This window comes from Ovis aries, chromosome 15 (genome assembly GCF_016772045.2).
Source record: "Ovis aries strain OAR_USU_Benz2616 breed Rambouillet chromosome 15, ARS-UI_Ramb_v3.0, whole genome shotgun sequence".
NCBI lineage: Eukaryota > Metazoa > Chordata > Mammalia > Artiodactyla > Bovidae > Ovis > Ovis aries.
In genome coordinates, this window is record NC_056068.1 from 27164538 (window position 1) to 27188664 (window position 24127).

Sequence of the window (24127 nt, forward strand, 5' to 3'; positions counted from 1 at the left end):
GTTAGAGTTCTGGCTCAATAACTTGCTAATGTGAGAGGCCTGGGGCAAGTTACTTAACAAAATGGGGATAATAATGACATGGAACTCAAGGATTAGGTGGACTAAGATAATATTACTGTGCAAAGTGCTTCAAACAACTGACACATTGTGTTTAAGTAATTTTTATTAATATGTTTAGGAGGAGAGGAATCTGCTTTAAGGGGCTTTCAAGAGAGGAATTCACGATTCCAAACCCAGTATAATTATGATGAAAAATATGGTAGTTTCTCACCTATGTAACTTACCCGCATTTGACACCGGTTGTCCCTAGATTTTGTGCAAACTCTTCCCAATGAAAAGAACCTAGATCTATTGATGTTTTCAGCATGGCAAAAGAGAGAAGCTAGAGAGAATGAATTCTAACACTCAAGTTTGGAAAGATTTTTCTTCTTGAGGTTTTAAGAGCTGTGCTTGAATTATCTCATTTAACCCTCACATTTCTCACATGGTTTTATTACCTTTACCTTACAGATGAGAACACTGAAGTTTGGAGAGATTAAGTTGCCCAACTTCACATAGCTAGAACATACGACCCTTGGGATCAGAGACTAAAAAAGTGGGGTGCAAGAGGTAATCCAAATTTTTTGAAAAATAAGTTAGTTTGTATATTTTAATTATCTCACCATATGCTCAATTTTTGGGTCACTGTTTTAAGAGATATATATTAGTCAATGAGGCATTATTATACTTAATAAATAAAAACGCATATCTTGGGACACAGGTTCAAAAAATATACATGATAGAACAGGCTTGAGATTACTGCCCTGAGGCCTGAACTTTAAACCACTGGAATACTGAGTGGTCACAGCACAGCCTAAGGAAGACAAGAAGGCTGAGTCTCTTAGGGCCTGTGAGAAGGGGGCACTGGATTGATAGGGCCTCACTAGCTGGAAGGCCCCACAGGTCCATTCACAACACCGCCTTGGCATCTAGTCCACTTTAACATATTTCCAGCTGAACACCACAGCCCAGCATCCTCCCTGATGTCAGTAGGCATTGGGAAAGTCTCACAGTTCTGCTCCAGGAATGTTACCAGTAGAGTCCTCTCAACCCCATCACCTCCTGCCCATTTCTGTCTTCAGTTCCACCTCTAACCATTCTACTCACTACCAAACCTTAGCCTGACAAGACCAAGCTCAGGTCTTAAGCCTACCTCACAGGGCTCAAGGATCAAATGAACTCACAACCAGTGGCATGGCCAAAGAGGGACATGGATTCAATCCCTGGTTGGCCCTTTCTCTGCAGTTCCATCTAATAAGGCAAATGCCCTGCCTTCCCTGGCACTACCCAGACCCCTTCCCTGCTTGACATTCCTCCATAACATGGTCAGTCATCTGACACTGTTCTCCTTATTGGCTCTGACAACCCCCACCCGTTCTGTCAACTCTCCCCACTACATTTGAAGCTCCATGAAAGCAGAGCTTTATTTTCTTCAGTTCTATGATGTACCTGGCACAAAGCAAGCACTCGAACATCTACTGAAGGAGTGAATGAAATGCCAGCTCCACTCCCCAAGTTACAGTTGCTCCACTAGAGAAAATTTTCTTCAGGAGGTTGAATTCTACCAGCACATCAAACAAAGAGTGAATTCAGAGGCCAGTGCCACCATTTTAATGAGAACTTCTTCACCGGTCCTAGACTCCCTCCCCTCAGAAGACTCTTACTGTTAAAAGTCAGTATTTTATATACCCAACCCAACCCCCAAACTCCAGATGTAGATGTCTTCCACCTTCTCCCAACTCTTGAGAGTTCCAGCCCAATATGAGAGAGCACTGTGTGGAGGGAGGGTAAAGCCTTGAAAGGAAAAAAGTGACAGTGACATGCCCAATGGTTCGTTTCTGGGTTTCTTTCCACGCCAATTCAAATCCTTCAAAGTAAGGTCAAGTAACCCAAGAAGTTTGTATTTCCATCACAAACTGTTCAGAAAGTGTGCCCAGATCTCCGACTTAGACCAGCTGTCCTCCCTGCACGGGCAAGGCCTGGTAGGGGGGCAACTCCAGCCTTTTCCAAAAGCAATAAATAACCCCATCGTCTGAGTAGCACTGGAGGCTGGCCAGGAACCGCCACTGCTACCGCTGGGCAGGCAGCCCTGTCTCATAGCCCTCTGTCTTCATGTCGTTGAGCCCCAGCTCCTCGTTTTGGTCAAATGTGCGCTTATAATGCTCTACCTTCATCTCAGGATCATCTTCAGGTGCATACACATTCTGCAAGGCCAAGGAAAGACCATCAGTGCCTCTGCCATCCTCCCATCCCCCTCCCCCTGGCAACTTCCAAATTACCACTTTATCAAGACCTTAATGAGTTTTTATTCTTTTTTTTGCCAAGCGGCACGCAGGATCTTAGTTCCCCAACTAGGGACTGAATCCATGCCGCCCTGCAATGGAAGCACAGAGTGCTAGCCACTGGACCACCAGGGAATTCCCTTCATTGTTTCGAAGGGCCTTCAACACCCAACAACTAGGCTCAACTCATGGGCAGCAGCAGAGCTCACATGAGCTGGGAGGGGGACTGCAGGGAGAAAAACTTTCTATATGCACCTTCTTACAAAGAAGGTAGCATACTCTTAATTGTGGAGCAATCTTAGAAAAGTTTTGCCTGATCCATAATAACTACTCAAACTACTTAAAGTTACCATCAATCACCAGAATATCTCCCTTGTCAGCTTAAAGTCTCCCATCTTGGCCCCTGGATGAGGCACCATTTCTCCTCACTCTACAGCCAGATTTACAAAATGAAAACTCCATGTTGTACTGAGAGCCGGGACTCCAGCTAGACTAGAGAAAGAAGGAACCTGGGAGTCTCCTTTTTTCCTTCTTGACGCACAGTCCCTTCTACCTCCCCTCTTCCTCCCTTATGTTCCAATTTCTGCTAAAAGCTTCCCTGATAAAAAGCAGTTCATTTAGAATTGAGTGTCTCTGTTTCTGGAGAAGTGATATATATTTAAGGAAGGTTAGAAAAGACATCTCTATGAAATACCAGGGAAGGTCTACTGTACCTGCAAGTAGCTATTTCCTGCTGGATCATCCATAATAAAGTGAGCCTTCAAAATACCCTCGAGGATCTAAAGGAGAGAGAATTCAGCATGATCATGTAAATCTTACATAGCTCCTTACAGGAAAGAGCTGTGTCTGCCAGTCTAATTTACAAGCAACCTAATTTACACTGCAGAATCCCCCAAAGTTTTAAGAACTAGTGAAATGAAAGTACCTCTAGAGGTGGAGTAGAGAGGCTCTAAAATAAGAGTCTTTGACAGTTATTTAAGAAGCATCCCTATTGCCTCTCTCACCCCAAACAGATCAACAATTGTCCCTCCTCCATCCCAAGAGCAGATAGAGGATGCTGTGGAGAAGTGAGCACAGAGCACTATGGCCTTGGGGACACTGACCCAGTGGAGGGTAGGGCAGAAGGAATCAAGAACAGGAAGTTAAGTGAATGCAGTCTTATTGGAAACATACACACCCCCAGTCCTGTTCCCACACTGGGCTCTCAGAACACTGCCAGCCAAGCCTTCACCCGCAGGCCAGGAAATGGAACACGCACTGCTGGGAATTTGACCAGCCCAAGAGGAAACACTTAACAACTCAAGCACTGGAGTCACCTCAACAAAATGGCTAAGCTGAATCCTCCTCCAATGACCCAATGTCAACAAGACTCACCCCACTCAGGTGGTTTAGTCCTCTACTTTTAAATAGACAACCAAGGATTACCAGACATCTGAGCAAAGCCCCTAACACTGAAAGATAGAAATCAAATGGGGAAAAAAAAAACTTAGGAGGAAATGGAACCTATGCAAGGAAAATTAAACATAAGAAAAAAATATTAATATTCTCAAAGAGAAAAAAATACTACATCCTTAATACAACAGGATGCTATTTTTCTTTTTTTAAAGCTGGCAGAAAGTATTGAAAGACCAAAAAAAGCCATTTGGAAAATCAAAATGTCAGTGGAAATGAAAAACTCAATTAAAGGGCTGGAAAATTATTCTCCGACAGTAGAGCAAACACAAAAAAACAAAAATAGGACCAAAAAAAAAAAAAAATTACAGACAACCAGACAAGTCAGTCTAACATCCAAAACATAGGGATTTCAGAAAGAGAGAACAGAAAAGAAGCAATAGAGCATTTTTTACAAGCTCCCTAGTACTGAGCCACATGACTTTCCAGATTTAAAGAACCCACCAAGTGCTTAGCAACAGTGGTTGAAAACTGACCCACACCAAAGCACATTCTAAAATCTCACATCACAGGAGACAGAAAGGTATCATAAGATAGGTCACAAACAAAAGATCAGGAAGCAGAATGCCTTCCAACCTCTCAACAGCCAAAGTGAGAAACTGAAAGACATTAGCAGGAAATTGGAAGACTTTAGAAATTCAGATAAAAAATTATTTCCACCCAGATTCTATCTCCAGCCATTCAGCTAGTACAAGAGTAGAATAAAGAAAGGTTCAGACATGCAAAATCCCAGGAATTCTACTTTCCATGCACTTTCTCATGATGCTACTGGAAAAGATGCTCTAACAAAAAAAGGGAGAAAACCAAGAAAGGAGATGGCGTGGGATATTGGAAACAGGAAAACATATTAGATCGCAACATGTTAGATGTTTATATGTGGCAAGAAGAGGTGTATAGCCTCCTGTTTGTTCACTAGAACCCCAGGACCGTAAACACTGACCAACCAGAGTCCTCTCACCTGGTCTAACTTCTGACTAAACTCCTGCAGTTTCTCCGTCTGGCCAGGACTGGAGCTGTCACCCAATGTGAAAGGGTTCTTGGTTACCTGCAATAAATGGCATCCAAATTGCTAGAATACTGGCTCACTGTTTGTTAGGCTTAACCATAAACCTGATGGAGGCGGGGGTCTGGTGGGGAGGGCTGGAGACCAGGGATGCCTGTTGGGGAGGTTTGGTGTCTATTTATTCTACACCACCTTCTGACCTAAGCAGCCACTCCTAAGACTGTGTGGATTAATCTGCCAAAGTGATAATGGGCAACATGAAACAAAAGCTACAGAAAGGTTCTTAAATATGAACTCTAGTCCTTGTTTGAAGAAGCACAAAGTAAAGTTCAGTTACAAAAACAAAACACCTAACAACTGAGAATCAATTAAGTGAAATGATTCACTAAGAGAACAAATATATGGGTTAAGGCAACACATACCTATACATGTATGTTCAGGAGTTTCAGGTACTAAAAGGACCCTCGTCCCCCCATCTTATAGTGAAATAAATGACTTACTCAAAACCAAAAAAATATCTAAATCAGCCCAGAGTCAGGCCTGAGATTTTCCACTCTGAACTTTCCATAAACTTAATGTCATAATCTAAAATAATGTTTAACTCAAATCAGCTTAAAAATAAAAGCAACCTCGGTTATCAGCTCCAAAACCCAGGACCTCTGAGGCCTCCGAGCCCGTTCCCCCTCAGCCACACTGTGAGGCTGCATGCACTGTCCTCAGGGTGCTCACCAGTTCCCGGATGTCTTTCAGCATCCCCTCCAGTGTGGTGAACTTGCCCCCAAGGACAGCCATTCCCAGTTCAAATTCCAGCTCTGGGATTTCCACACGGCATGTCTCAGACTGCAAGGTGAGAGATCAAATTAGGCTTTAAATCAGGAGCCCCTGCAGAAAGCTAACCTCCTGCCAAATTAGTACTACCAGTAACAGTTTGGGGACAAAGTCAGCTGTCCCAGTTTTGTCTGAATCTCCAATTAAAGCCAGACTCACTCCTGAGGCCAACTTTAAAAGGGGACATTCTGAGTCATGGCTCTAAGCTGGCAGGCATCCTGTCATTAAGAGTCCAGAAACAAGGGCCCTTACAGACACTAGAGGCAAAAGGCTGCCAAGTCATCAGAAAGCATTCCTGGGTGACCTTCTGAATCTGCACTTCCGACCATCCATTAACTCTACTCAGGGATCCTCAAACCCAAGGGAGTAAGGAGGTACCTCCCAACCCCAGGACATGACTGGGAGAAGACAAATTTCCGCTTGACACAGACCCACATGTGAAAGAGAGCCACGTCCCCATGCAGGCTGTCACCTTGAGCAGATCTCTGGTCATATCTGAGGGATCGGTGATGTGGAAGGTGATCCTGGTGCCCAAGGGCTCCACAGCGCCTCCAGATTTCACCTGCACAGACAGCAACAGTGTCAGCAGCAGCAGCAGAGGAGACGCCATCCTCACCCAGTGCGAGGAGTCTGGGGAGGAGGAGGGGATAAAGGCTTGGACCTCACTCAGGCCCACTGCTGGCTTCCAAGGACGGCGCCTCCTGCACCCACAATGGCAGCAGTCATTCATGCTGAAATCAGAGCGAGCGGGCCAGAAGCAGAGTGCCTAGCACCAGCAGCCTGCCAAAATGTACCCCAGATTGCCAAGAAACTGAATTCACCTTGAAAAAAATGACTCAAGGTTGAAAGGGACTTTTAGCTGCATCTAATGGGTAGATTCCCTTTATAGCTTTTCTGGTTTAAGAATTTAAAATGTATGCTTGAATACACCCAGGAAAAGGGAATTTACAACCCTCCAAGGCAGACTGCTCTATTTCAGACAGACCCAGAAAGCTTTTTATTATTAAGCCAGAATCTGCCTCCCTGTACTTTCACCCCTCTGAGAGGTGAGTCAAAAAAATGGGTCTCTCTTCCATATAACTTTGAATGTCTTCCATAAGTTATGCTATTTCTAACTTTTCTTCTCTAAACTAATTTCTAGTTGCTTCAAGAGCTCCTCACCCTAAGCTGCTTTAGAAAGGAAGACAGTTCAACAGGGGTTACCCTCAAGTTAGGCTTCTTCCCAAACGACGAAGCCCACCCACCTCGTTGGTCCGATGGCCGCAGTTCTCGCAGTTGGTAGCCATGATGATAACCTCCTTAAAGTGAGGGATTTCTGGAAGAGGGAATTAAGGAAATCTGCTTCCAGGAAAGCAAGACCATCCACTGGGAGAGAACAAACCCAAACCTCCCACACAAACAGATGCTGCTCCCAGGACTGCAGGAAACAGATCACAAGCCTACATCACACAAGTCCCCAGAAGAGGGCAAGGTCACCACCCACAGCGATCCCCGCTCATGGATATTCGACAACATGGCTCAGACCACACACAAGAGCCTAGAGACCGTGGCCTAATTCTCTCTTTGAACCCAAAAGCCAAAGTGCACAGTCTCGTCAAAGGCAACATCCTCCTCATCACTCAGAATAAAGCATACGCTTTCTTTGAAGGAAATATTTTCCAGACTGAATATAATGTTCATGCCTGAGTCACATAAAGAGCAACCCAATGGCCCGATGAAAGATACGAACTAGCTTCATGTTGGTCTGGGCTGGAGCATTGCATTCTGGGCAATTTGTGTTGAACTGGAGCACCTGGAACACAACATGGGGATGCAGGGTGAGCCCTCCCAGGCGGGGGAACCCCGCTCAGGCTACAGACATGCTACTGGTACGCTGGTGGCCACCCGTGCTGTTGGTCAGGAAGAGACACTGAACGGTGTCAGTCTCAGCCCACCACTGCTTCCTCCACAAAGGCCAATGTGACTCACTTCGTTTCTGATATCTTCCTCTTCTGGCTTCTCTTCTGGTGCCTCTGCCTGAAGTAAAAGAGACGCAAATCAAATGTTGGCACACGGACCTCCGCCTCCCCTGGAGGTGAGAGAAAATGCTCCGGCTTGCTTATGTCACCTGCCACCTTGTGGGTGTAACAAGGAAGTCAGAGAGCAAAGCCCTAGTCAAGGGGAGAACAGAGCTGATGCCAAGTAATCCAGAGTGCAAGGTAATTCCAGAGCATTCTTCCCTGCTTCAATGCACTCACCTGGAGCCCCAGCATCTCCTCCTGCTGCAGAGTCCGATTATAGTGTGTGATCACCAGGGCATCATCTTTCCGGGGAGCATGTGGGTTTTCCACAAAGCTGTTCCCTGAGGGATCATCAATGATCTAACATGGGTAAAGAGAGAGCACTTACAACAAAGAAATCACATACAATCCTCCATCTAAGACTGAGGCACCAGGAGAAAATCTCACACAGTCTTATTGGTCTCTCCTCCCCTAACTTTAGGGCACCTGGAGTCCCTCAATACTCACTAATGTGAAAGGAGAGGCCACTTGCTTTAGCTCTTTCAGTTTGGCAATGAATTCATCAATTCTTTCAGCCACGGCTTCTTCGTTCGCCTGACAGGAACAGAGAGTAGATCAGCCCTGGTGATAGACAGACCTTATGGCCCCATCACTTCCAACAAGAAGTCACGACCCATCTTAGTGTAACTGAGAATACACTCGAGCTTCACAATAAGAAGTAGCAAATAAGGACGTCCCTGGGGGTCCAGAGAATAGGAATCCACCTGCCAATGCACAGGACATGGGTTCGATCCCTGGCCTGGGAAGATTCCACGTGCTGTGGAGCGACTAAGCCCAGGCACCTAGAGCCTGTGCTCCACAACAAGAGAAATCATTGCAATGAGAAGCCTGCACACCACAACGAAGAGGAGCTCCCACTTGCCACAACTAGAGAGAGCCCACGCGCAGCAGTGAAAACCCAGTGCAGCCAAGAATTAATTAATTTTAAAAAGTAAATAAATAAAAGTAGCAAATAAGTTTGAAGTTTATGGGTGGTGCCAGACAAGTCTCCTTTTCTCACTCATTCAACTATTTAGTCCAGGCATTTGTGCCAGGTAACAGACAACAGAAAATAAACAAGAACCCTTTCATGGGGCTCTGTTTAAGAAAACCAGAGACTTATCTGTCCACTTAAGAAGACAGATGACTAAATTTTTAATTATATTATTTCACATAAATATTTGTATATATAAGATGTCATAATAAATATAAGACACAATGGAGCACTCAGGAAGCACAGATAAACCCAAGGGTGTTAGGGAAGGCTCTTCAGAGATAAGGGTACAGTGTCTGAGAAGAGGCCTCAATGTACAGTGGAGGAGGGGAGCTAGAAAGGACAGTGGTACAACACATGTAACATCCAGGCAGCTATAGCGTCACCATTCACTTCCCCTCAAAGTTCTCCAACATTCAGTCAGAGACAGTTCAGCCACATGGGAAGGTGAACAAGTATACAGAAGAAATTATTCCCTGAGCTGCTGCAATGAGAAAACCCCAGCTCACCCTTCGAGTGGGCTGATCCTGCTCCAGGCCAGAGATGGCGCGGCTAATCAACCCTTCAACAGTAGTCAGAGCTGGTGAGTAAGAACAAAAGAAGCTGAGGTCAGGCTTCGCTTTGCCATCAAGTGCCGGTATGACCCTGCGCAGTTCGCTGAACTGTCTGGGCCTTGACTTCATTCACCTCTGGTTAACAGTGATTATTACAGACAATTCTGTAATAAGTACGTCACAGTGTTACTATCACTATATACTACCTTACGCTACTTTACCTAAGCTCTCTTAGGTTAAACCAATGAAGATCACAAGGATGTGGCCAAATCCATACATAAGCCACTACACCTGGCACCAAGAGTTTTGCAAGACAGTAAGATTCATGAACAGTGCATGAACAGCACAAACACTCTGATCTTAAATATACCTCCTTTCTGGCTGAAGGCAGGAATTTCAAAATCCAGCTCTGGTATCCTTGTGGTGGCAGAGTCAGTCTTCACTACTTCTCTGTCCATGTCCTGGGTAGAACAAAAACCCTTCAGTCCACAGAAGTCAACAATACAGGAGCCCCCAGCCCAGCTGTTTTCTTTCTTCTCCCTGCTGGGGGCAGTCCAGACTGCTCCTGCGGAACAGCACCTTGATGTGAACCAGCTACCCAACTGGTTAGAGTACTACTCATAAAACTACTGCTCATTTGATACCTTCTGATACTACGCTTCATTTGATACCTTACAAAGCATGTTCACCAGTCTTACCGCACCTGAGCAGATGATGGCACCAACGCCATTTTACAAAGGAGGAAACTGAGGCTTGGACAGACACTTCAGTGGATTTATTTGAGGTCTGACCACCTGGACCGAAGCTCCCACTCCAGTCCCCAAGCTTTCCCTAGGACACCAGGGTAACTGCCCTTGGCCCCTCTCACCTCCTGAGCCCTAACAGTCAGAGTGTAGCGCACTCCCTGGTCCTGGATCCTGCCCGCCGACTGGATCTCCGTGTTGTTCCAGCCACAGTGCTCGCAGGAAAAGGAGCTCACGATTATTTCTCTGAAGAAGGGGATCTTGGTGAGCAGGAGGCGCGTCATGCCCTGAGGAAGCAGAAAACAGTGAAGGAGAGTACCAAGGAAACTCCCAACCTCCCATCTACTGAGCCCCAAGCGTGCCTCGCCTCCAGGCCCCCAGTTGGGCTAGCCTGGCAGGATCGCCGACCCCCGCTCCTCCCCGCCTCTGCCCAACCCTCCAGCCGCCCGCGGCCGCACGCCCGTCTCACATTGCGGTAGCAGTTCATGCACAGCGACTCGATCTCAGTGGGCTGCTGCTCCTCGTCCTCAGCACTGATAGGCCGGAACAAGTGCCCGGGCTCGGGATCCCGAGCCGGGGCGGGCGAGGGAGCGGCAGCCGCCGCCGGGAGCCCAGGCTCCACAGCTCCACCGGCCGACATCACCACGCGAAGATCAGGCCTCAACTTCCGGCTTTTGCCTCCCTCTTGGCCCCACCCCTTCCGCCGGCACTTCCGCCAGCTCTGCCCACATCCTCCCGCCCCCGCCTCTTCTTAAAGAGGCCGCAGACTCTTCTCGGTGACATCCGGTCCTGACTTACGAAGCCTGCCGGTTCCAGGCTTTGCCTCCACCTCAATTCCGGCGTCACTGCCCCCAGGGCGACCTCTCAGACCCAGGGCAGTTTTATTGATCGTTTGCAATAGCTCCGTAGCACAAGGTTCTAACTGTTGGTCCCCAAGTCTAACTACAAGAGCCTTGACCACAAGAGACCTGGCCATCCATAGGTATCCCCGAGGAGGTGCACTCCGACCTGGATTTGCTTGGATCCACCTTTGGGCCACATGCTGCATCAGCTCTAAATTACCCTTCCTTAGTCCCTTTATCATTCTCTCCCTATCTGTTCCTCTCCCTCCCTATTTCTATCCAGGTAAACCCCTGCCCAAATTCCAGCCTCAAATACACAGCCTTCACCCACCTTTACTCCTGCCCGGTCATCCCCACCACATTGGACCTCAGCTGACTCACCCCTCCTGGTTTCCTAACAGCCTGGTTCCTTTTGGGGGTAAACTTTCCCTGGACACGTTTCCCCCAATTCAGCTGCTAAATCGAGGGTGTCATGGGAGAGGTCCAATCTGCAGGCTTATGAGGCCAGACTGAGGTGCGGTTCATGCTGTGAGGGAGTGTGGCGGTGAGAACCCTGTGCCAGGCAGGCTGAGCTGGAAGAATGCTGCCCAGGACGTCCCAAGTGTACAGGACTGGGTGTGCTTACCCTCTCCTCTTCCTTCCACTTCACCCTCCCTTGATTTCCCAGGGAGCTATAAGGAGCTGGGTTGCTACCGAGTGGTGAATCTGTACATAGGGAATGGTGGAGGTGAGGGGATGTAAGATTTTGAGGGTTGTCAGTTGAGAAGATTGTCAGTCATAAAAAGAGCCCTTGTCAAAAAAGAGGCCATTCAGGATATGGAACAGCAGAGACAACAAAGACAGGCCGCCACAGGAGCCTGTATCTTATGCAGACTGTCCTGCGATAAGCGGATGGGTACACCGTGCATGTACAAAGGAAGGGTCTCTAGTGTGCTCAGTTGCCTCCGACTCTCTGTGACCCCAAGGACTGTAGCCCGCCAGGTTCCTCTGTCCATGGGATTTCCCAGGCAAGAATACTGGAGCGGGTTGCCGTTTCCTTCTCCAGGGGACCTTCCTGACCCAGGAATCGAACCCACATCTCTCGAGTCTTCTGCATTGACAGGCAGGTTCTTTACCACTAGCGTCACCTAGGAAGCCCAAAGGGTCTCTAGCCCAGGCACAAACACCTGTCAGCCCAGGCAGAGCAGCAGCCCTCCAGCAGAACTGGACTGGGAGGGGGTCAGTGAGAAAGAGTAGCGAGGGACCGGAGGGGGTGATGGGGAGCTTTGGTGATAATGGTGAGGCCACTGCTTTCAGACATAGTCCAAATGAGAGTCACACCAGGCAAATAAGCTTCCATCATAATAAGCATCTATTTCACTTGTGTCAGAAGTCTAGACTTCCACCTGGAAGTCAGGAGGGAGGGGCCAGAGATGGGGAGGGCACACAGTAGGCTCCGCAGAGTTTAAGAAGCCCCCATAGTTTGGAGGGCTCGGTGGACTGTTTAGATGTAGTGTTATATCAGGAAATCCAGGCTACGCTCACCTCCCTCCCATCACAACCCACACCATTTGGCCCCACCAGCATCAGCCAGCAGAGATACACACACACACACACACACACACACACACACACACACACACTTACACACACCATCACAGGTTCCCCTTATCATTTTCTCTTTCTCCCTTCTCTTCCTCCAGCAGAAGCTGTCATGACAACGCTGGGGAGAAAAGAGCTCCTCTCTGTGGACTAGCTGTAGTCGTGGCCACCAGGTGGCCAGAAGTGATCAGAACCAGACCCTGGGATAAAGGGACACAGGCCTCCAGCACCATGGCAGCAGGCTTACAGGTCATGAGCTCCTAGACAGAGTATCTCTTTTCTGCCCTCTCGTGACCCCAGAATGGAGCAACTCAGGAGGATTCCCAAATGAGCACGGGAAGCCGGATTTGCAAAGCCTGGTGAATGTAATGCATCCGGATGGGGGAATTGCAGGAGGCTCCGAGGCCTAAGATGACAGCCCTTTGGTTGGCTTCAGCTATCCTGTGCAGGACCCTCCACCCTCTGCCCGACTGGCCTCTGACACGCACATAGCATCTTGTTAGAGGCTCAGATCGCGGGCTCCCCAGAGCGCGTGGGCAAGTAGACACTCAGGGCTCTCCCCGATGGCCTGGACTATGGTCGCGAAGGCTGTAGTTGATGTCTTCCCACAGGTCGTCGAAGCGGGCCTGCAGCTCGCTCCGGGCCTTGCCTCTGTCGGCTTGGAGGAACTCCGGGGCAAAGGCACTGTGGCCTGGCGGAGGCGGCGCCAGCTGCTGCTGGACTTGCTCAGTCTCTCGGTCAATGGCGTGAGTGAAGGCGGCAATCTGCCGGAAGGTGTCCTGGCGGAAAGCCTGGAGTCGTTGGCGCACCTCCTGGGACAGCACCTGGGGATCCGGTTGAGCCGCTTCCTCCGCATCGTCCGCGCGGGCACCAGCAAAAGCGCTGAGCTCCTCGCGCAGCTGGTCTAGGTTCTGCTGGATGCGCTCGTGCAAGGCCTTGGCCTTGAGCGTGAGCTTGCGGGAGAGCATCTGCACGCAGCGGCTGAGGCGCTCGGGGCTGGCGATGGCGTGCGGGGCCACGCTGCGGTGCAGCTCCTGCACGTGGTGCCCGATGCCAGACACCAGGCGCTCGGCGTAGGGGTGGAAGAGCGCCTTGACGCGGCCGGTATGGTGCGCCACGCGGTTCTGCAGCTCCTGCAGCAGGCCCCGCGCCTCGTCCACGCCCCCCAACAACTGGGCCTTGGTGCCCTCTCCGACCACGCGCAACTGCTCCTGCAGCTCGTGCACGCGCAGGGCCACCTGCTCCATCAGCTCCACCGTGTAGGGCTGCAGCTGCCGCCGCAGCCCCTCCAGGTTCCAGCCCACGCGCTCGTGCACCTCCGCCATGTAGGGTTCCAGACGCGCCCGCACCTCCTCCAGCTCCTTCTGCAGTTGCTGCCACATGCCCACCGGGTCACGTGGGGGCCCGGGAGGCTCCCTCCCCTGCCCGTTCAGAGGGCCCAGCTTTTCCAGGAACTTGTCCATATCGCTGAGGTCTGGCTCAAGTCTGTCTTTCAGGCTCCTGGGGGAGGGGACAAACAGTCGAGCCGTCAGTCTGCTAGCCCACTCACCTCTGCTCCAAAGACGCTGCTCGCTGATCCTCTGGGGAAACCAGGAATGCAGGGCGGTGGTCCCAAGCCAATGGCGAGTCCTACGGCAGGAATTACAAATGTGGCAAAGATCAACAATGATCTGGACAGCACACGTCCAGGTCAACACTGCTCAATTCCTTGTGCACAGAGGCACCTGGAATCTCACATATTCCTTTCGTTCTGGAAGCTGCAACCGGGAGTCCCCTCCCCTGCTCCCTGGTCCCACGTTCCAGCGGGCATGAAGGTAGCAGATACAGAGAAATCAGAGGTGGCTGCCGGCAGAGGGTGCCAAACAGCCCAGGACCGCCAGGATAGCCGGCAGAACTAGCACCGCTCTGTTCTCTTCCCAGGTGGCGCTAGTGGCAAAGAACCCGCCTGCCCCTGTAGGAGATGTAAAATACGAGGGTTCGATCCCTGGGAGGGGAAGATCCCCTGGAGGAGGGCAACGGCAACCCTCTCCTGGAGAATCCCATGGACAGAAGAGCCTGGTGGGCTATGGTCCATAGGGTCACAAAGAGTCGGAGATGACTGAAGCGACTCAGCACGCATGTTCTCTTCCCAGGGAGTACTGGGAGGTTGAGGAACCGGGCAGAAGCAGCCATCCCACCCTCTGGTGTCTTCTCCCTTCTCCTGCACCCCTTGCCCTGGCCACTCACGGGGGCTCTCGTGCCAGCTTCTGCTGCTGCTCCACCTTGCCTTTGTCCCCGCTGCTCTGGCTGAAGTAGTCCCAGAAGCCTTTCCGTGCATCCGTGGCTGAAAGCACTGTGAAGAGGGGGGTGAACAGGGGCTGGGTTTCCTCCCTCAGAGTGGAGGAACCCCTCAGTCCACCCACACCTCCAGGGAGAACAGTCCACCCACACCTCCACGGAGAAGTCACTGTCGCAGACTCACGTGAGAGCAGGGCCAGAGCCCAGGTCAGAACTGCAGCCGCGCTTGCCATGATGTTCTCTGAGAAGAAAGGTGAATGGAGGCCTGATGCAATTGAAGAGACAAAGAAGGGACACCTCCCAGGGGACTTGCCCCAGGGGTCCCTGCCCCCAAATCCGTTAACCCTTCCCTGGGGTGTAGCGAGCGCAAGCTGTCAGGGCTCAAAAGGACTGACCTAGTTGAACGTGGCTGCAAGGGAAGGGATATCTTCCTGGGATGGAGTGGGATGCTCCTTTTTCATCTCATCATATGGAGTGTGGAGCTCAAACTGCTTAGTAAAATTTCCCTCCCATCCACTGCCCCCAGACCCCAGGAGCGGCTCCGTCAGCCACTTTTGCCCCCATTCCCCTGCTCACTTATTCCTGCTCCCATTTCACTATTGGGAAGACTGAGGTTGGGGCGGAGGGAAGAAGAAATTCTGCCACAGTGCTCCAAGAGGAGGTCCTTAGTTCTTAGTCCCCACCCCCAGCTCTGCTCAATCTCCTCCCTTAGGAAGCCGACCCACATCCCTCTGCCCCGGCTGCTCACCTGCTCAGTTCTGGGCACAGAGAGCAGACATTCCGCTTTATAGTCCAGGGCCTGGGCCTCTGGCAACAATCGCTCTGAGTAAATACCACGTGGAGGTTCAAAGAGGGATGACCTCAGCTGCCTCCCCATGCTTACCTCCCTTTTCTGGCACCTAGCGGGTTAAGAGGTTAAGAGGAGGTTACCTCCCTTTTCTGGCACCTAAGGGGTTAAGAGGAGAAGGCAATGGCAACCCACCAGTACTCTTGCCTGAAAAGTCCCATGGACCGAGGAGCCTTGTAGGCTACAGTCCTTGGGGTCTCGAAGAGTCAGACACGACTGAGTGACTTCACTTTCACTTTTCACTTTCATGCATTGGAGAAGGAAATGGCAACCCACTCCAGTATTCTTGCCTGGAGAATCCCAGCGACAGAGGAGCCTGGTGGGCTGCCGTCTATGGGGTCACACAGAGTTGGACACAACTGAAGCGACTTAGCAGCAGCAGCAGGGGGTTAAGAAGTGCCCTGGTATCTGGGTGCTTCCCCAGTAGAAAAATGCTTCCTGGAAAGTTGTACAAGGTGTGGGCCTGAATTCCTCGTGCAAATTCCCCCTGAACCGTCGACCTCCAATCTTCCTGCAGACCTGCTGGCTGGCCCACCGATAGAGACAAGCCTGTTTGTTGCTGAGGGCCCTGCTCTTACTCAAGTGCCCAGAAGCACTGTGTCCCCAGACAGACAGGGACAGTGTCTAGCTGCCAGCCTGAAACTGAGCAGCCCTTGACAGCTCTACCGGGAGCTACTCAGACAGCCTGGGAAGAGCCAGCATCAGTAGACTTGAAGACCCACCCACCTCCCGCTTTATGAAATAATCCTGAAACAAGCTGGGGGAGTTAGACATAGTGAGAGGCATCTGGGCCAGGGGACATTGGGCCCAAAGAGTGGGAGCAAGAAGAGGATTCTCCCTGTGGGGAAAGGCTGAACCCTACCTACAGGGCCTCTGAGCAAGAGAAGCCAAAAAGCCCAGTCTTCCTCTGGTGAACACCCACTCCGTGTACTTAAACACACACATTCATACACTCCTGACTTTTGCTTCTAAATGTATCTTTTTTTTTAAAAATCTGTTTATGGTTGTGCTGGGTCTTTGTTGCTGTGTGCAGGCTTTTCCCTGGTTGCAGCAAGCAGGGGCTACTCTCTAATTGTGGTGCATGAGCTTCTCATTGCGGTGGTTTCTCTTGATGGGGTGCACACGCTTTAGCTGCTCCATAGCATTTGGGATCATCTCAGACCAGGGTTCAGACCCATGTCTACTGCATTGTCAGGCAGGTTCTTTACCACTGAGCCACCAGGGAAGCCCTGTAAATGTATCTTGACGTGATCTCCTCTCCTCCATTTCCACCACTGGTAGCATCACTGCCCCACTCACCTCTCCCCTGGACCACATTCGTGGCCCCCGGCAGGTCTCCCTGCCACAATCCTGCCTATTTAGTCTACTCTGCTGTGGCTATTCCCAGCCCACTTCCAGCCTTTTCTTCTGCCACACAAACCCTTGGCATTCCCTGCGCATGCCACCTCTTTCAGGACACTAAGCATTTGCACCTCCCATTCCTTCTGTATGAAATGTCTCTTGGTGAACTTATATTCATTTCTTTCAGTGTTAGTTTGTATTAGTTAAGGTTAGGCTCAGCTGCAAACAACAAAAAAAAGGAGAAAATGAATAGTTTAAACAAAATGGATTTCTGTTTGTCTCTCATGTAAAACATAGGCCAGCTAAGCCTCCTTCTGTCTTGTTGCATTATCATCTTCAACAAAAGCTCATGTCCAAGTTTCAGCTGCTTCAGCTCCAGCCATCAAATCTACCTCCCAGCCAGCAGGAAGGACATGTTCCCTCCCTTTAAATACACATCCCAGAAATTGTTCTTACCACTTTTAATGACATCCCATTAGTCAGAACATAGTCACGTGGCTATACTTAGCTGAAAAGGAGAATGGGAAATGTAGTCTTTATTCTGGATGGCTGTATTTCCAGCTGGGAAACAGTGGTATTATTCAGGAAGAAGAGAAAAATGCTTCGAGGAGGACAAGAGTAGGCTCTGCTGCACAGCTCCAATATCACTCTAAATGCACTCTTCTGCCCTCACCCATCTCTGGAGACGGACGATTCCACACTAACCATGGAACATTTTGTATATTCCTGGAGTATAGCACTTACTATCCTGCAGTGCAATGATTTGTTGACATATATGGGATTTCTCTGAGTACAGGGACTTTGTCTAATTCATCTCCATGTCCTCCTCTTATGTTTGGCACATCACATAATACATAAAACTGAGTGATTGAATTCATTTATTCAATTGATTAAGGAATTAAGGTATAGGGATATTAAATGAGTGTCCATCATCACCCAGTAAAAGGTGCAGGCAGAATTGGAACCCAGGTGTTTATCTCTGATAGCTCAGGACAGCATGGGATGGGGCAGAAAGGGTAAAGAGACCAGGAGCTGGTTAAGAAGGGCCTTGTGCAAGCGGTCACTGTAGGTTACGTGATGGAAAGATCACTCTGGAAGGCTGGAGGACAGAAGGTGAAGAGACTGTTTGGAGGCTCTTTTGAGTGACCTGAGAGATGATGAACTCTCTGAACTCAGGCATGGCAGTGAGGATTGGTAGGAGATAATATATTTGAAGGAATTGAAGTAGTGAACTCATAGTACCTACTGACTGATTGGATAAAAGAGATGGAGAGGAAGGAATCCAGATGTTTCCCAGGTTCCTGGGCAAGTAGGTTGATGACTGCATAAAGTTGTGTCCATTCAACAGATGAACAGGAACAGTTAAACAAAATATGCTATATATACGTATACAAGGGAATATTATCTAGCTTTAAAAGGGAATGAATTCTGGTACCTGCTACAAAAATGGATGGATCTTGACAACACTATGCTAAGTGAAACAAGCCAGATAAAAGGACAAATCTTGTGTGATTCCACTTATACATGGTACCTAGAATAGCCAAACTCAGAGATAGAAAGTAGATCAGAGGTTATCAGGGACTGGGGGAGGGAGAAAGGAACACACATATACCACTCTTCTTTAGATTTTATTCCCATATAGGTCATCACAGCGTATTGAGTAGAGTTCCTTGTGCTATACACTAGGTTTTTTCTAGTTATCTGTTTTACATATGGTAGTGTGTATGTGTCAATTACCACAATATTTTTAAAAAATCTTTTCTGGTACTCTAGTACTTTTTGCTGAGGCTATGCTATAAAAGGTGGCCAGAATACACAAAAGAACTCTACAAGAAAGATCCTGATGAAATTCCAGCTGAGCTACTTCAAATCCTAAAAGATGATGCTGTAAAAGTGCTGCACTCAATATGCCAGCAAATTTGGAAAACTCAGCAGTGGCCACAGGACTGGAAAAGGTCAGTTTTCATTCCAATCCCAAAGAAAGGCAATGCCAAAGAATGTTCAAACTACCGCACAATTGCACTCATCTCACACACTAGCAAAGTAATATTGAAAATTCTCCAAGCTAGGCTTCAACAGTATGTGAACCATGAACTTCCAGATGTTCAAGCTGGATTTAGAAAAGGCAGAGAAACCAGAGTTCAAATTGCCACAATCCACTGGATCATAGAAAAAACAAGACAATTCCAGAAAAACATCTACTTCTGCTTCATTCACTACACCAAAGCCTTTGACTGTGGATCACAATGAACTGTGGAAAATTCTTAAAGAGATGGTAATACCAGACCACCTTTTTTGCCCCCTGAGATATCTGTATGCAGGTCAAAAAGAAACAGTTAGAACCAGACATGGAACAACAGACTGGTTCAAAATTGAATGTGGTCCACTGGAGAAGGGAATGGCAAACCAGTTCAGTATTCTTGCCTTGAGAACCCCATGAACAGTATGAAAAGGCAAAATGATAGGATACTGAAAGAGGAACTCCCCAGGTCGGTAGGTGCCCAATATGCTACTGGAGATCAGTGGAGAAATAACTCCAGAAACAATGAAGGGATGGAGCCAAAGCAAAAACAATACCCAGTTGTGGATGTCGCTGGCGATAGAAGCAAGGTCCAATGCTGTAAAAAGCAATATTGCATAGGAACCTGGAATGTTAGGTCCATGAATCAAGACAAATTGGAAGAGGTCAAACAGGAGATGGCAAGAGTGAATGTCGACATTCTAGGAATCATTGAACTAAGATGGACTGGAATGGGTGAATTTAACTCAGATGACCATTATATCTACTACTGTGGGCAGGAATCCCTTAGAAGAAATGGAAGAGCCATCATGGTCAACAAAAGAGTACGAAATGCAGTATTTGGATCCAATCTCAAAAACAATAGAATGATCTCTGTTCATTTCCAAGGCAAACCATTCAGTATCACTGTAATCCAAGTCTATACACCAACCAGTAACGCTGAAGAAGCTGAAGTTGAATGGTTCTATGAAGAGCTACAAGACCTTTTAGAACTAACAACCAAAAAAGATGTCCTTTTCATTATAGGGGACTGGAATGCAAAAGTAGGAGGTCAAGAAACACCTGGAGTAACAGGCAAATTTGGCCTTGGAGTACAGAATGAAGCAGGGCAAAGGCTAATAGAGTTTTGCCAAGAGAACGCACTGGTCATAGTAAACACCCTCTTCCAACAACACAAGAGAAGACTCTACACATGGACATCACCAGATGGTCAACACCGAAATCAGATTGATTATATTCTTTGCAGCCAAAGATGAAGAAGCTCTATACAGTCAGCAAAAACAAGACCGGCAGCTGACTGTGCCTCAGATCGTGAACTCCTTATTGCCAAATTTAGACTTAAATTGAAGAAAGTAGGGAAAACCGCTAGACCATTCAGGTGTGACCTAAATCAAATCCCTATGATTATATAGTGGAAGTGAGAAATAGATTTAAGGAACTAGATCTGATAGACAGAGTGCCTGATGAACTATGGATGGAGGTTCGTGACAATGTACAGGAGACAGGGATCAAGACCATCCCCATGCAAAAGAAATGCAAAAAAGCAAAATGGCTGTCTGAGGAGGCCTTACAAATAGCCGTGAAAAGAAGAGAAGTGAAAAGCAAAGGAGAAAAGGAAAGATATAAGCATCTGAATGCAGAGTTCCAAAGAATAGCAAGGAGAGATAAGAAAGCCTTCCTCAGCGATCAATGCAAAGAAATAGAGGAAAAGAACAGAATAGGAAAGACTAGAGATCTCTTCAAGAAAATTAGAGATACCAAGGGAACATTTCATGCAAAGATGGGCTCGATAAAGGACAGAAATGGTATGGATCTAACAGAGCAGAAGATATAAAGAAGAGGTGGCAAGAATACACAGAAGAACTGTACAAAAAGATCTTCATGACCCAGATAATCACCATGGTGTGATCACTCATCTAGAGCCAGACATCCTGGAATGTGAAGTCAAGTGAGCCTTAGAAAGTATCACTACGAACAAAGCTAGAGGAGGTGATGGAATTCCAGTTGAGCTGTTTCAAATCCTGGAAGATGATGCTGTGAAAGTGCTGCACTCAATATGCCAGCAAATTTGGAAAACTCAGCAGTGGCCACAGGACTGGAAAAGGTCAGTTTTCATTCCAATCCCAAAGAAAGGCAATGCCAAAGAATGCTCAAACTACAGTGCACAACTGCACTCATCTCACATGCTAGTAAAGTAATGCTCAAAATTCTCCAAGCCAGGCTTCAGCAATACGTGAACCGTGAACTTCCTGATGTTCAAGCTGGTTTTAGAAAAGGCAGAAGAACCAGAGATCAAATTGCCAACATCCGCTGGATCATCGAAAAAGCAACAGAGTTCCAGAAAAACATCTATTTCTACTTTATTGACTATGCCAAAGCCTTTGACTGTGTGGATCACAATCAAACTGTGGAAAATTCTGAAAGAGATGGGAATACCAGACCACCTGACCTGCCTCTTGAGAAACCTGTATGCAGGTCAGGAAGCAACAGTTGGAACTGGACATGGAACAACAGACTGGTTCCAAATAGGAAGAGGAGTACGTCAAGGCTGTATATTGTCACCCTGCTTATTTAACTTATATGCAGAGCACATCATGAGAAACGCTGGGCTGGAAGAAGCACAAGCTGGAATCAAGATTGCCAGGAGAAATATCAATAACCTCAGATATGCAGATGACACCACCCTTATGGCAGAGAGTGAAGAGGAACTAAAAAGCCTCTTGATGAAAGTGAAAGAGGAGAGTGAGAAAGTTGGCCTAAAGCTCAACATTCAGAAAATGAAGATCATGGCATCTGGTCCCATCACTTCATGGGAAATAGATCGGGAAACAGTGGAAACAGTGTCAGACTTTATTTTGGGGCTCCAAATCATTGCAGATGGTGATTGCAGCTAAAAGACGCTTACTCCTTGGAAGAAAAGTTATGACCAACCTAGATAGCATATTAAAAAGCAGAGACATTACTTTGCCAACAAAGGTCTGTCTAGTCAAGGCTATGGTTTTCCAGTGGTCATGTATGGATGTGAGAGTTGGACTGTGAAGATAGCTGAGTGCTGAAGAATTGATGCTTTTGAACTGTGGTGTTGGAGAAAATTCTTGTGAGTCCCTTGGACTGCAGGGAGATCCAACCAGTCCATTCTAAAGGAGATCAGTCCTGGGTGTTCAATGGAAGGACTGATGCTGAAGCTGAAACTCCAATACTTTGGCCACCTCATGCGAAGAGTTGACTCATTGGAAAAGACCCTGATGCTGGGAGGGATTGGGGGAAGGAGGAGAAGGGGACAACAGAAGATGAGATGGCTGGATGGCATCACCAACTCGATGGACATGAGTTTGAGTAAACTCTGGGAGTTGCTGACGGACAGGGAGGCCTGGCGTTCTGCAGTTCATGGGGTCACAAAGATTCGGGCTTGACTGAGTGACTGAACTGAACTGAACTGTACATCAAGGGTGTATATTGTCACCCTGCTTATTTCACTTCTATGCAGAGTACATCATGGGAAATGTTTAGCTGGATGAAGCAGAAGCTGGAATCAAAATTGCCAGGAGAAATATCAATAACATCAGATACGCAGATGACACCACTGTTGTGGCAGATAGCAAAGAACTAATGAGCCTCTTGATGAAAGTCAAAGAGGAGAGTGAAAAAGTTGGCTTAAGACTCAACATTCAGAAAACGAAGATCATGGCATCTGGTCCCATTACTTCATGGCAAATAGATGAGGAAACAATGGAAACAATGAGAGACTATTTTCTTGGACTCCAAAATCACTACAGATGGTGACTGCAGCCATGAAAGAAAGCAAAAGATGTTTGCTCCTTGGAAGAAAAGCTATGACCCACCTAGATAACATATTAAAAAGCTGAGACATTACTTTGCTGACAAAGGTCCATTTAGTCAAAGCTATGGTTTTTCCAGTAGCCTTGTATGGATGTGAGAGTTGGGCCATAAAGATAGCTGAGCACCAAAGAATTCATGCTTTCGAACTATGGTGTTGGAGAAGACTCTTGAGAGTCCCTTGGACTGCAGGGAGATCCAACCAGTCCATCCTAAAGGAGATCAGTCCTGAATATTCCCTGAAAGGACTGATGCTGAAGCTGAAGCTCCAGTACTTTGGCCACCTGATGCGAAGAACTGACTCATTGAAAAAGACCCTGATGCTGGGAAAGATTGAAGGCAGGAGGAGAAGGGGATGACAGAGGATGAGATGGTTGGATGGCATCACCAACTCAATGGAAATGAGTCTGAGCAAGCTCTGGGAGTTGGTGATGGACAGGGAAGCCTGGCATGCTGTAGTCAATGGGGTGACAAAGAGTCGGACACGATGGAGCGACTGAACTGACGGAAGCTATAAAGTATGCACTTGATTGTCTGAATCATCATCATCACCACCGTTTCCAAGGTCCTTTCTGTGGTGCAGAGGAGACACCTGGAACCACATTTCCCGGAATTCCCTTCTCTCTGTGGGCCTAGATAAGAGTTACCGGTGTAAGATGCAAGGGTAGAGACCATTATTCTTCATTGGTTGTTGCAGGCAGATACACAGCCAGACTTGGAGTTTAAAGCAGCTTCCAGACGACTTTTTCTTCTTTTTGTAAGTTTTTATTTGTTTCTGTGTTTATGTATAGCTGTGCTGAGCCTTTGTTGCAGCTCAGGGGCGCCTTGTTGCTGTGCACAGGCTTTCTCTAGTAGCAGCGAGTGGGGGCTGCTCTCTAGTTCTGGTGCTCGGGTTTCCCGTGGCAGTGGCCTCTCTTGTTGCAGATTGTGGGTTCCAAGGTGCCCAAGCTCAGTATTTGTGAGGCACAGTCTTGAGGCATGTGGGATCTTAGTTCCCAGAACAGGGATCGATCCCGTGTTTCCTGCATTGGCAGACAGATTCTTAACCACTGGACCACCAGGAGAGCCCCCTGGGTGATTTTCTTAAGAATCACTCTCATTGGCTTTGCAAACTAAGATAGTTAGGTGAGCTTCCTGTTTGTAGGGGCTTCCCTGATAGCTCAGTTGGTAAAGAATCCACCTGCAATGCAGAAGACCCCATTTTGATTCCCGGGTCAGGAATATCCGCTGGAGAAGGGATAGGCTACCCACTCTAGTATACTTGGGCTTCCCTTGTGGTTCAGCTGGTAATGAATCCACCTGCAATGCAGGATACCTGGGTTTGATCTCTGGGTTGGGAAGATCCCTTGGATAAGGGAAAAGCTACCCGCTCCAGTATTCTGGCCTAAAGAATTCAGTCCATGGGATCATGAAGAGTTGGACACAACTGAGCAACTTTTATTTTCCCA

The 24127-nt window shown here is 48.0% G+C and overlaps 2 protein-coding genes across 4 annotated transcripts; both read right to left on the bottom strand.

The window, feature by feature from the left end:
- Nucleotides 1-1623: 1623 nt before the first annotated feature.
- On the bottom strand, nucleotides 1624-10582 carry ZPR1 (ZPR1 zinc finger). 2 transcript variants are annotated; one of them, XM_004016045.6, is made up of 14 exons: nucleotides 10404-10582; nucleotides 10060-10221; nucleotides 9562-9652; nucleotides 9147-9217; nucleotides 8112-8198; nucleotides 7842-7964; nucleotides 7573-7620; nucleotides 7330-7396; nucleotides 6849-6919; nucleotides 6077-6166; nucleotides 5506-5616; nucleotides 4732-4818; nucleotides 3035-3100; nucleotides 1624-2243 (listed from the first exon to the last, which is right to left on the bottom strand). In XM_004016045.6, the coding sequence occupies exons 1-14, from the start codon at nucleotides 10572-10574 to the stop codon at nucleotides 2109-2111; spliced, it is 1380 nt and encodes a 459-aa protein (XP_004016094.3). In that variant the 5' UTR covers nucleotides 10575-10582; the 3' UTR covers nucleotides 1624-2108. The 2 variants fall into 2 exon arrangements, with proteins under 2 accessions (XP_004016094.3, XP_042088885.1); XM_042232951.2 differs by lacking the exon at nucleotides 4732-4818.
- Nucleotides 10583-12104: 1522 nt separating this feature from the next.
- Nucleotides 12105-15435, bottom strand: APOA5 (apolipoprotein A5). Of its 2 annotated transcripts, none has more exons than XM_060399707.1 (4): nucleotides 15383-15435; nucleotides 14819-14875; nucleotides 14584-14689; nucleotides 12105-13857 (listed from the first exon to the last, which is right to left on the bottom strand). In XM_060399707.1, exons 2-4 carry the CDS (start codon nucleotides 14865-14867, stop codon nucleotides 12906-12908), a joined length of 1107 nt encoding a protein of 368 aa, XP_060255690.1. In that variant the 5' UTR covers nucleotides 14868-14875; nucleotides 15383-15435; the 3' UTR covers nucleotides 12105-12905. The 2 variants fall into 2 exon arrangements, with proteins under 2 accessions (XP_060255690.1, XP_042088887.1); XM_042232953.2 differs by having other exon boundaries at nucleotides 15030-15394.
- Between the last annotated feature and the right edge of the window lie 8692 nt (nucleotides 15436-24127).